General features: G+C 33.1%; 1 protein-coding gene across 1 annotated transcript; it reads right to left on the reverse strand.

Moving 5' to 3' along the window:
* Positions 1-3794: 3794 nt before the first annotated feature.
* LOC130442743 (uncharacterized) lies at positions 3795-8742 on the reverse strand. The gene is made up of 2 exons (XM_056777092.1): positions 8646-8742; positions 3795-4445 (listed from the first exon to the last, which is right to left on the reverse strand). The coding sequence occupies exons 1-2, from the start codon at positions 8694-8696 to the stop codon at positions 4110-4112; spliced, it is 387 nt and encodes a 128-aa protein (XP_056633070.1). The 5' UTR covers positions 8697-8742; the 3' UTR covers positions 3795-4109.
* Positions 8743-11349: the final 2607 nt, after the last annotated feature.

Genomic DNA, 11349 nt, shown 5'->3' on the forward strand with positions numbered 1-11349 from the left:
TTCCTAAAATTCAATGAATTATTTTTCCAATAAATAATAAAAAATTATTTGGCAAATACAGTTTAAATATGTGTACAACATAAAGCCAGAAGAGGAGTGGACTAACTTTAATATATTTTCCGAGCTTTCGAATACTTATGTATTCATCGTCTTGAAAATAATTAATTAAGATTTTTGGTGATTTTGATTCGTATTCTTGTAAAAAATTTCAAAATTCATAGGTTTCAATATTCAAATTGAGGTTTATAGAATTATTGAATCAATAAATCTTCTGTTTTAAAATTAGTTTTTCCCAATAATCCAGATAAAAAAGACGTTTCGACTTTTATTAAAGTCTTTATCAAAATATTTAAAATCAAGAATATTTAGAAATATGTCATGAATTTTCAAACAATGTCAGACATTCTATACAAGAATACTTGAACATGTGGAACATGTTTTTGTCTCAATATCTTTTTGAAACAGTTTTAATCTGTTATGAAAGCTGCACATATTCTGCGTTAAATGAATTTCCTTGTAATATGTTCAATAAACGATATCCTTAAAGAAAGATAAATTTAATAACCAATGAGGTTTATCAAGGTGAGGGTAGGATATCCTTGTTCTCTAAAAAGCTGTTCAATATGGTCTAGCAAAATTTCTTAAGAATATTACTTAACACTAATCATCTCACAAAACAATATCAATATATAATTTGCGAGATACCGTTCTACGAATGAATTGAACGCCTTTTAGAACTTTTAGAATGTAGTTAACAATTTTTAAAGTGACCTACATACCTTGTGGTTATTTAAAATATTTCACTTTCGAATACTTTTTGTGCATTATTCATGCAAAAAATCGAATAGTCAATTGTAAACATTGAAAAGGTCGGTAAGGTCTTTTTTTACCTGACATATACGGTGCAATCAGTATCAACTATCACAATCTCATTAATAGACACTGAATATTCTATTGACACATCATCTAAGGATTCTTCATTATCACAACCACGAGTAGTACCCTTCAATGTAACTAGACCTCTTCCAACATCTCCAAGTATTTCACCAACATGGGAATTGGGGATTCATCCAAAACTTATGTTTTTTGTGAATAATTCAATATATTATCACTAATGGATGAAATTCTCTTTTCAATTGTATGTCTATTAGCAGGCTATGTTCAAAAACTTTTGGTAAATCCTTATTTTTGGGATACCCAACAAATATTCACTAAATTATACCAATCGCAAATGTCAAAAAGTTAGCACAAAGTTGACCATCTCGTTTGAAAAACACCACCATAATGTGGAGATGAAAGATAAATTGTTGATATTGATTTCTTATTTCCATTAGAAGTACAGAAAAAGTTTTCTTCCATGTTTTCCAATAAATTTCTAAGTAGTTACAAATTCTAGAGGAAAATTTCTGAAACGTATAAATAATTTGACGCTAAGTGTAACTTTTCTTGTATAATCAGGATTTCGTTTCCTTTAATACAATTTAGCTTGTCTCTTGTAGGATAAATGTAGTCTTTTCACGAGACAGGATATTTTCCAAAAGATTCTATTTGTAACAATTTCACGAAATTCTAATTGACGATCGGGATTATCGTTATTTACTCCCTGCACCAGTTGAATTTTATATGGATGGTATTTTTCTTTTCCCGAAGTTTTCTGGACAGACATATTACTTACATCGCAATTACTAGCTACTTTTCTTGAAGGTTCAGTGGGTTGTTCTCGACATTTAATAATGCGTCCAATTTCTTTCGTTATTCAATCTTATGCTCACAGATTCTATAACATTTCAGTTCTAAGTCGACGTAATTTTTGTTCTATTCTACCCATTTTATTTTGATAAATCTATCAACTCAGAATACTATACATAAAATATTCCGAGAAAATTCCGTTTTTACTGATCTTATAACTGAATACTATCAACAACATGAAGAAAATGATAATTAATTTCTAATAATCATAAGTCAAAGAAGAAAATAGCAATTCTTTGATAAATGTTGAATAACCAGTAATTCGTTTGGGCTTATCTCCTTTTAGCTCCATATACTTTTTCCTGAGATGTTCAAGTTTGAAACTTTTTTTATAATAAGAATCGTCAAGCTCCTCAGAATACCCGTAACTGCAGACATCACCTCTTCATTGTTGGAAAATCTTTAACCACCGAACTATTTCGGAAACAGAAAATGATCTGAGCGGGCTAAATTTGGCGAAGATATTGCATGAGGTACCAATTCAAACTTCAATATACTAATGTTGGCCATTGCAATATCCGATGGGTGAGCTGGTGCATTGTCTTGATGGAACAACATTTTCTTTTTAGCCGAAGCGGCTCTTTTTGATAGAATTCTTCGCTCAAACGTAGCATAAGTTCGATTAATACTCGCGGTTCATAGTTTTTTCTTTTTCATGATAGTCAATGGAAATTATCTGCCGCGTATCTAATAATCCCACTCCAAGACCTTGTCTGCTTATCGAACGGACTTTGCCTTCTTTGGAGTCAGTCCTCCCTTTTCATTTCATTATTTTTATTGTTCTTTTGTTTCGGGTGTGAAGTGATGGACTCAGGTTTGATATTGGTCGGACTAAGACTTTTAAAATTGAAAAGTATTGTATCACAAAATGATAACTGCCACACTCAAAAAACGTGGCCTCTTCAAATTTGAAACGTGTGCTGTATTGATTGCGTATTTTCCAATTCTATCAACTATTGCCATTTCTATGTCAGGCCAGGTACATCTGGGACTATCCCAATATAGATGCACAGTAGAAACTGACATGTATGAGTCTGTTCAAGCTCGAATTTAATCGTTTCTAAATAAAGTTTCTGTTATTAGAGAACTTTGTACTATTCTTATAATGATTTGACTTAATAAATTTCTAGTTCACTCAAGTCCTCAAGTTCAATGTGGTGTTCAGATTCAGTTTTTTCATTCATGAAAAAGTTACAAATTTCTCACCGATGTTCGATTTCAATAAAATTTTTATATATATACTTACTTTTTTTCTTTTGTGGAATGTTTTGATCTCACTTCATATTACCTTTGGCAATTGAAAGTGAGCTACCAACCATAGGGTGTAATATATCAGTTCAGTGGAGAAAGTATCAACGGCGTATTTCCTTTCAGCTTTGAGCGGAGGATCGTCGTTATGTACAAAGAATAAAATTATATCGATGTGGATTTTGTTTGTACTTTCATAGAGTTTTTTTTAATAGGACCATATATAAAAAACTATAAGTATAATAAAAATATTGTTGCTACAACAAATTCGTTCAACAAATCATCTTGCTTGTTCGACTTTTTAAAGGTGTTCAGTTCCATGTACCATACCATCAATAAAGAGCTACTTAGACGGCCCAATAGAGATCAAGTACTCCTAAACGTGATAAAAACAAGGAAGGGCAGTTTTTTCGGGCAAATAATGTGAGGTACCAAATATCATATACCTCGCCTGATCAATCAAGGCAGGGTTGATAGCAAAATATGAATAGTAGGGACCAATTCAAACACATTGTCATGGAAATAGACCGCGCATGAAGATAGTCACGGCACCAAAAAAAAAAGGAGAAGAAGCTTCTTTTCAATGGATGTCTTTCTTATTTCAATCATTAACAATCATCAAGAATATTCTGTTGATTAACATATTATTATTTATAACACTTGCTAAAAATACAAAATTTGGATGATATATGTTGAAATTACTGGGGTGTAATATCTGCAAAAGAATGTACGTAAATGGTACTATGAATATATGGAACCAGATGTTATAATGGTAGACAGAAGGATTCAGACCAAAATAAGAAATAATATCTCGGTTTTATTTGTTACAAGTTTTTTTCAATTTTATCAAAAGTTGATTCCGTTGGTTTGTAGTTAAATCTTTTATTGAATACTTACTACTTCAAATATATTTGCACTGGTAGTTCAGTTCAAGCGTTTTTCAAAAATAATATAATTTTAAGGGCAACCCAGTGTTTTTACAAGGGAAGCTATAAATAATAACAAAATGTTTCACTTAATTGAACGATTCTATTTATTCGTTCATCTATTCATTAGATTTAATTTCAACCTTCATAAAAACTGAATAGATTGAAATAATTTTTACAGATATTTCAATCAAATACATGAAAGCTTGATACACATTTGCTAATGATGTAAGATACATCCACAGGATCTCCTTCACCTTTGTAACACGTGTTCAATAAAACTTCACTTTTTTCCGGAAAGAATTTTTCGGCGTACTCCTTAGCAACTTCTATATTTGGTGTTCCATCATCTTTTATCAAGTCGATTTTTTTCAATATACAATAATTGTAGTCTTTCATTTGAGCATCGTCTACATCTGTCTTAAGGGCATCAAATAACATTTGTATGTCAATACCTTTTGTATTAGAACATTCTGCGATACTTGCTATTATTTTGGGATGGTCGAATTTGGGTGCTTCAGGCTAAAAAAATGAAATTTATTAATGCCTTTTTGATGAAAAATATTCACGGCTGATAACTGAGATAAGATTACACAGTCTACTCCACCCAACCACCCAAGATACAGCGGAATGAGAAAAATTTGCGAAGGGGAAGCTGCTTCCAGATAGTTCATAGGTAGAAGAAGAGATTATGTGGACATAATTTTCGAATATCGAATAGACAAAATGGTTAACAACGGAAGAAAAGCCTCCAAGTAGACCAGAGAAGACATAGTGGACCACATAGTAGACCAGTGGTTTGGAATGTCATCTGTGGATAGCATAGCATTGTTAATAGCCAATGTACGCAACTAATAAGACATTTGATGTTTTTCCTAAACGTCTCAGAATTGTCATAGAAATATGAGTTCAATTCATTGTAATTCCACTTTAAAAAAAAGAACATGCTAAATTCAACCACGAAATTGCTCTCAACACAATTGGTCATATTGTGATTATCAGTAATTGCAGAATGACTCCAAATAAATTATTTTTGATAGAATATTTTTTATAGTAATATTAGCTGTAACATGGGGATATATCTTATAGCGAACCTCGTACACCATAAAGAGCATATATTATCATCTAATAATATATTCAATATATGATGGAACGATTCAAGGCAAATGCTTCATCAGCGTTCCTTTATGAATAAGAGAATATCACTATTCAGAACACAAGTTGATACTCAAGTAAATACTCGTCCATATTATCTGATGTTTGAGGTCCTCTCTCTGAGCCAACATTTTCCAAACTCTGATTGTGTATACACGCCGCTCAAATACTGATATAATTAAATGTAAATAGGGGCTGGAGTTGAAATGTACTTTAAATCTGTTTCTAGTGTGTGTTCGATGAGATTAATTTGTGTTGGTCGTGACTATATAGTGAAAAATATAGTAAATATCAGTAATATATAGATCGAGCTTTGATGATTTTTTGAAAGAGCGACCAATTTTGTATCGAATTATCATAGTAGTTTGACAAACAATTTTCCATTTATATATGAGAATAAAAACTATAAAAAAATAACCATAGATTATTTGAAAAACTATTTTTCATACTATGTGTAGAAACCTCATGCAGTATTTAGACTATTTGGTTTTTATTGTTATTCCATGTCTTATGGAAATAACATTCTCATAATATATGTGTGAATTGATTTATTTTTTCCACCTCATTTATACTGCATGTTCTCTTTTTTTACTCATTTAAGTTGAATATTTTTTCATAATTTATATGTTAATACATACAAATAACAAGGTCTAGTCTCAGTAAGCTAGTAAAAAGTTTAACGAAACTGGTTGAATAGAATATTTATCCAAATCATAGCGCAGAAAACCTACAACTAAAGACAAATCTTAAATGTTTGTGTCATAGATCCACAATTGTGAAATAGAAAAATTACGAATTTTAGACGTTCCATTCATAAACTCAGTCTGTATTGTGAAAGTGTAGTCTTCGATACTTTTGGGTTGTGAAGTTATGTTAACCTATTTTTTGATTCACTAAAATCTACCTTTGGGTTTTCTTTATGGTTCTTACATTTTTGCTTCCAAATATTTTGCCAATTTCACTTAAGTGTAACAATTATCGATAAGATAATGACCAACATTATCGGAAAGACATTTATTTCTCGGCTCTTCTAATTACCTTGGTAATTCCTTTGCAGATCTCTTTATGTCGCTCATATTAGCCCATGAAGGCTATCCAGAGATGATTCCTCTACCAGTAGCTCTTAAAATATGTAAAATATTAAACTTTTTCTCCGTGAGTTAATAAAAGATAGATAATTAGGTAGTAGGATGTATAATGTGATATATAGTTTTTGCCTGGCCTCTCTTCAGCTCCAGTAATTCCGCAGCCTTGACTGAGATGTTTGTCTCACTTATGAAGACTTTCCAACTTTTCTCTGTACCTGTATCTAATCATTGAACAATCAATTGTGACTACGATTTATTTTTCAAAAACTAATATTCCACAGTGACATGACAATAGGTTCATTATTTTGGAAGATTTTTTGGTGTTTTGAAGCATTAGAACTCGGGCAAAAATGAATTTGATTATGAGCACGGTAAACACATTCCTCTGATCAAGGTATTAGTTAATTCATTCTGTTTTTCTGTTTATTGGTTACAATAGAGTACAAACGCTGCGCTCGCACACACATAAAATGATTTACGCTCGGTTTAACTTCGAACAGCAGACACAGCAGTAGAGCGACAAAGCGAAGATAGTCAAAGCAGACTGAGCACAGTTAATGCCCAACATAGGAGGTCCAAAGCAGAAAAAGAGGAAATTAGTATCATCTATAGTGACCACTGTACTCACATATAGCATTTAGATATGGGCTGATGCATTAAAAACATGGGAATCATGAAGTAGTAATGCCAGTATATCGACTGAGTGCCTTCCACCAGAGAAAAGAATCTACAGAACTAACCCAAGTAGAACTCACAAATGAAGAACGGAGAAATATGGATAAAAAAGTGGAAAATGGTCTATAGTCTTACCATTTTATTGCACAAATAGACACCTGTGTTGAACGTGAGCATAGAGAGGTGAATTATTATATGACTCAGATGATAGTGATGAATTGATTGATCTGATCTGGATAACGAGAGAATGCAATACAAAGGCCTTAATATCATAGAAAGTATACCATGGACGTTTTTCTGATAGGCAGCAACTTACAAAAGCAAGATTAGAGAAATTTATGGATCGGTTTAATCGCACGAGTCCAGTTAATGATGAAAAGCATGAACGATTAAAAACAAGAACTGATCTACTAAAGTGGACAAAGAATCCGTGACAAAAACAAAATGCACCCTCACCACATTTACTTGCAACAGGAATTAATTGAAGGTTGATTTTGAAATAAGTCCATATCACATAGTGATACACAGTCAAACTGGATGGGCGTTGAATATGTGGCGAATATGTAGCAGGACCAAATTTTTTGAGGAACATTTAACATACTGAGATGTACTTGGATTTTCTATTGAATTAATTAAATATTGGAAGAAGTATCAAATGATGTGGTTTTGCATGATTGCGCGCCCGCTCACGCTAATCAATTAATTAATGGTGATCTGAAAGAGCTATTTCGTAGAAGATGGATTGGAGGAAATGGTCCAGTATAGTAGCTACCGAGATCACCAAATTTCAATAAAATAGACTCATTTTTCTAGACATGCATTGAGAATGAAGTATATTAAATACCTCCAACAACAAGGTATTTGATATAGAGAATAAGGAAAGAATCTCGAGATGTTTCTATAGGAATGCGAGTAACTCTTTCAATGATTGCTTTCAAGCATGTACTGGTGTCTTTGGTGGTCAATTCGAATACCTATTGTGATAATCCACATTTCGAAACAGGAACAAATGCCAGTTTTTGATGAACAATTCACCCAACTTGGAATTGATTATTAAATAATTAGATATAGGTACATAATCATAGCTTTACAAAAAAATGATTTTAGGTATGAGAAATGCTCGACATATAAATAAGAATATAGAGAGTACTTTTCAATACTCACATAAGTACAGGGTGATTCATTTGAGAAACAAATGACAAAATAATGTATCAATAGTTTTTTTCATTCTGTATCAGATTCAATGAATATTAACGGTATGAATTATTTTTCAGAATTTTTACTAGTAATTGAATGCTTTGGCCGCAATAGGTTTTATAAAATTGGAAATTAAATACCACGTAGAACACATCACAACTCCATATTATTGTAATGGGAAAGTCAAGCTAACTCCAAAAATACAATAAAATATTAGGTGCTTTATTCAAAAAAATATAACTTTGATATGGCGTAGCATTCTAGAACACCCTATGAGTTTGTCGATAATTTTAAAATGTGATAACTGATGATGATGATTTTAATCTCTCAAATTTTCAAACTGATATCTCGAAGAACAAAGTAGGTATTAAACTTTATCATACTGTATTTGCTGTGAAGCTTGTGGATTTATCATTCTGAGATGTTTTATCCATACCCATTCATACCAATAAAAAGGCATTATAGAATTTTTGGGATATCTACAGATAAAGCTATTTGGACATTCCAGCTTTGTGGTTTAAGTAGTAAAAACTAAGGAAACAATATTTTAATCATATTTAGAGTTCACTGTAAAATAAAAAAAAAAATAACTTAAAATTCGACTCACCTCTGCTATGACCAAACAGAACGACATTAACAGAATTATTGTTATCCTCATGGTGATAAAACAAGTGTTGGCGAAACTTATAATTCTGATTACAAGCGTTGTGCTTTTTTCTTTTTATAACTAAGACCTAATTGATATAATTTCGTAACAGAAAATATAATTATTGGATTTCCCGTGATAAATTTAAATATATTTACTCTGAACTCTTGTGTACAATTCTATTCTTAATTAATTCACAGACATGATAATTGTGAGGAAAATTGACGCAATGATGATATTAATTCACTTATAAAAAATTAAGCAAACAAATTAGTGTTATAATATCCTTTTCACAATATATTTATTGAGCACTCAAGTGTAAATAACATCGTAATAATAGTGGAAGTAATAAACAAAATTATGCAGCATTGGTAGTAAAAGAACTTGTTCTTGAAATCGTATCAATTTAGCCTAAATTTAAATCGAAAAAAGTGAAGTGAAGTGGCCATGTTCAAACAATTGGCAATAAAGTTGGTTATAGTATTATCAATATGAGCACGGTAAACACGTTCCTCTGATGAAGATATTAGTTAATTCATTCTGTATTTCTGTTTATTGGCTACAATAGAGTACAAACACTGCGCTCGCACACACATAGAATGATTTACGCTCGGTTTAACTTCGAACAGCAGACACAGCAGTTGAGCGACAAAGCGAAGATAGTCAAAGCAGACTGAGCACAGTTAATGCCCAACATAGGAGGTCCAAAGCAGAAAAAGAGGAAATTAGTATCATCTATAGTGACCACTGTACTCAAATATAGCATTTAGATATGGGCTGATGCATTAAAAACATGGGAATCATGAAGTAGTAATGCCAGTATATCGACTGAGTGCCTTCCACCAGAGAAAAGAATCTACAGAACTAACCCAAGTAGAACTCACAAATGAAGAACGGAGAAATAGGGTACAAAAGTGGAAAATGGTCTATAGTCTTACCATTTTATTCCACAAATAGGCACCTGGATTGAACGTGAGCATAGAGAGGTGAATTATTACATGACGCAGATGATATCAGGGTATAAGTACTTTCAGGAAATCTGTATCGTTTTAAGCACGTCTCCCAAGAATCCGTTCTGCGTCTGTTAAAGGAATGTGCTGAGCCTATATTTTTTGCGTACCCTCGCTTCGAGTAATCCCGAAGAACCTAAGCTAGAGCAGAAGTTTTGTCCATAGACCTTGGAGAGCACCATGCACCCATCGGAGACAGCCTAAGGTCCTAAAAAAACTTAAAAAACAAAAAACCCAGTTTAGAAAAGAATCGAGCAGTTAGTATAACAGGCACTTGAAGAAGAAGCTGTGTACTTCAAATATCTGAAGAAAGAGTGAATTAGTAAATCCTCTCCACGCGAAGTAATGCCTAGAGGCAATGCCGCGCGGAAAACAGTCGAAGACAAAGGAGTAGAATTTTAGTCGGTAGGGGAAACGACATCCGTGGAGATCTCCGAAGAGTCGAACGATTGGACAGTTGGCTACGCAATACGTGAAGAGGCAAGCCTCACTGAAAGCCATGTCCACACTTGTGATTGTTTTCTGAACTATTGCGAAGAGCAACATTTACAAGAATACATATTCAATAGAGAACGTTAGTTTTGTGAGTAGCAATCTAGTTTGAGGTAACTGTTGCTGGCAAGTGTCTGATATCTATATTGCTAGCGACCGTAGAGTTGAGCATTATGTGTTGTATTATTTTCTTTGCTGGTCATTTAAAAATAGAAAAATATAATATAACACATTCTATCGAGGAGATTTTGATATTTTACACACATTCTTCACAACATATATTAACTTTTTTTCAAATGATTTTTTTTCCAATAAAAACTTTGCTGACATGGTTTCTATGGGTGTCACATATTACCTGGGTATTTTTATAGGTGAGTCTTTTCTCCGGGAACGTCTTCGGCAGGATAAGTACTTTTACAAGCTTGGCAGCAGCTGCGTATGTGCCTTTTCTAGATTTTGAAGCAATGTCTGTGTCCGCTTCTTTTATTTTCTTTTATTCTAGATTTTGGGTTGGGGTAGACTCAACCTTTTTCTCTTTGAAGCTGAGGGTAGTGTTTTTGTGAGATTCAAGCTCAAATGCTCTGGTTTTTGCATTCTCTGGTGCAAGCCATTTGCTGAGGTAGCGAAGAATCCATCGGCATCCTTGTCTCTATTGAGTCCACGTCTCAGTGGGTCATCTTCGCCTCCTAGTTGTCCTGATCCCGGCTTGTTTTTTTCCTTTTTTGTAATAGAGGGGTATACCATCCTACTTACCTTTCTCGTGAAGTAGTTTCACTTGAGAGGTGAATGGATTCTCAGTTTTTGCTATTTTTCGGTTTGCTACCGCTGTTCTCACTAATAGCTAGAAAAGGTTTGTTCCGCTTCAGGGCTGAGTGAGGTCTAGATACAGCGAGGTACGACTCGGTGCCCCAGGAGACAGCAATCACCCTTGAACATTCGTTCTTCGCCAAGATGTCTTTTAATTTACATTCTGGGAAAGATTATCGACCTCACATCCTAGATAAGCTAGAATCAGTTTCAACAAGGCGATCACGAGGAGGATGCAATTGAAATCACATACCCCCAATCATATTGGGAGTATCCAGCTGTTCTGTTAGCCAGTTTATGGACATGCAAAGTCCTAAGTCCTAAATTGAATAAAAACTATTTCTATAGTTTTATAC

The sequence above is a fragment of the Diorhabda sublineata genome, chromosome 4 (genome assembly GCF_026230105.1).
Source record: "Diorhabda sublineata isolate icDioSubl1.1 chromosome 4, icDioSubl1.1, whole genome shotgun sequence".
NCBI classification, from domain to species: Eukaryota; Metazoa; Arthropoda; class Insecta; order Coleoptera; family Chrysomelidae; genus Diorhabda; species Diorhabda sublineata.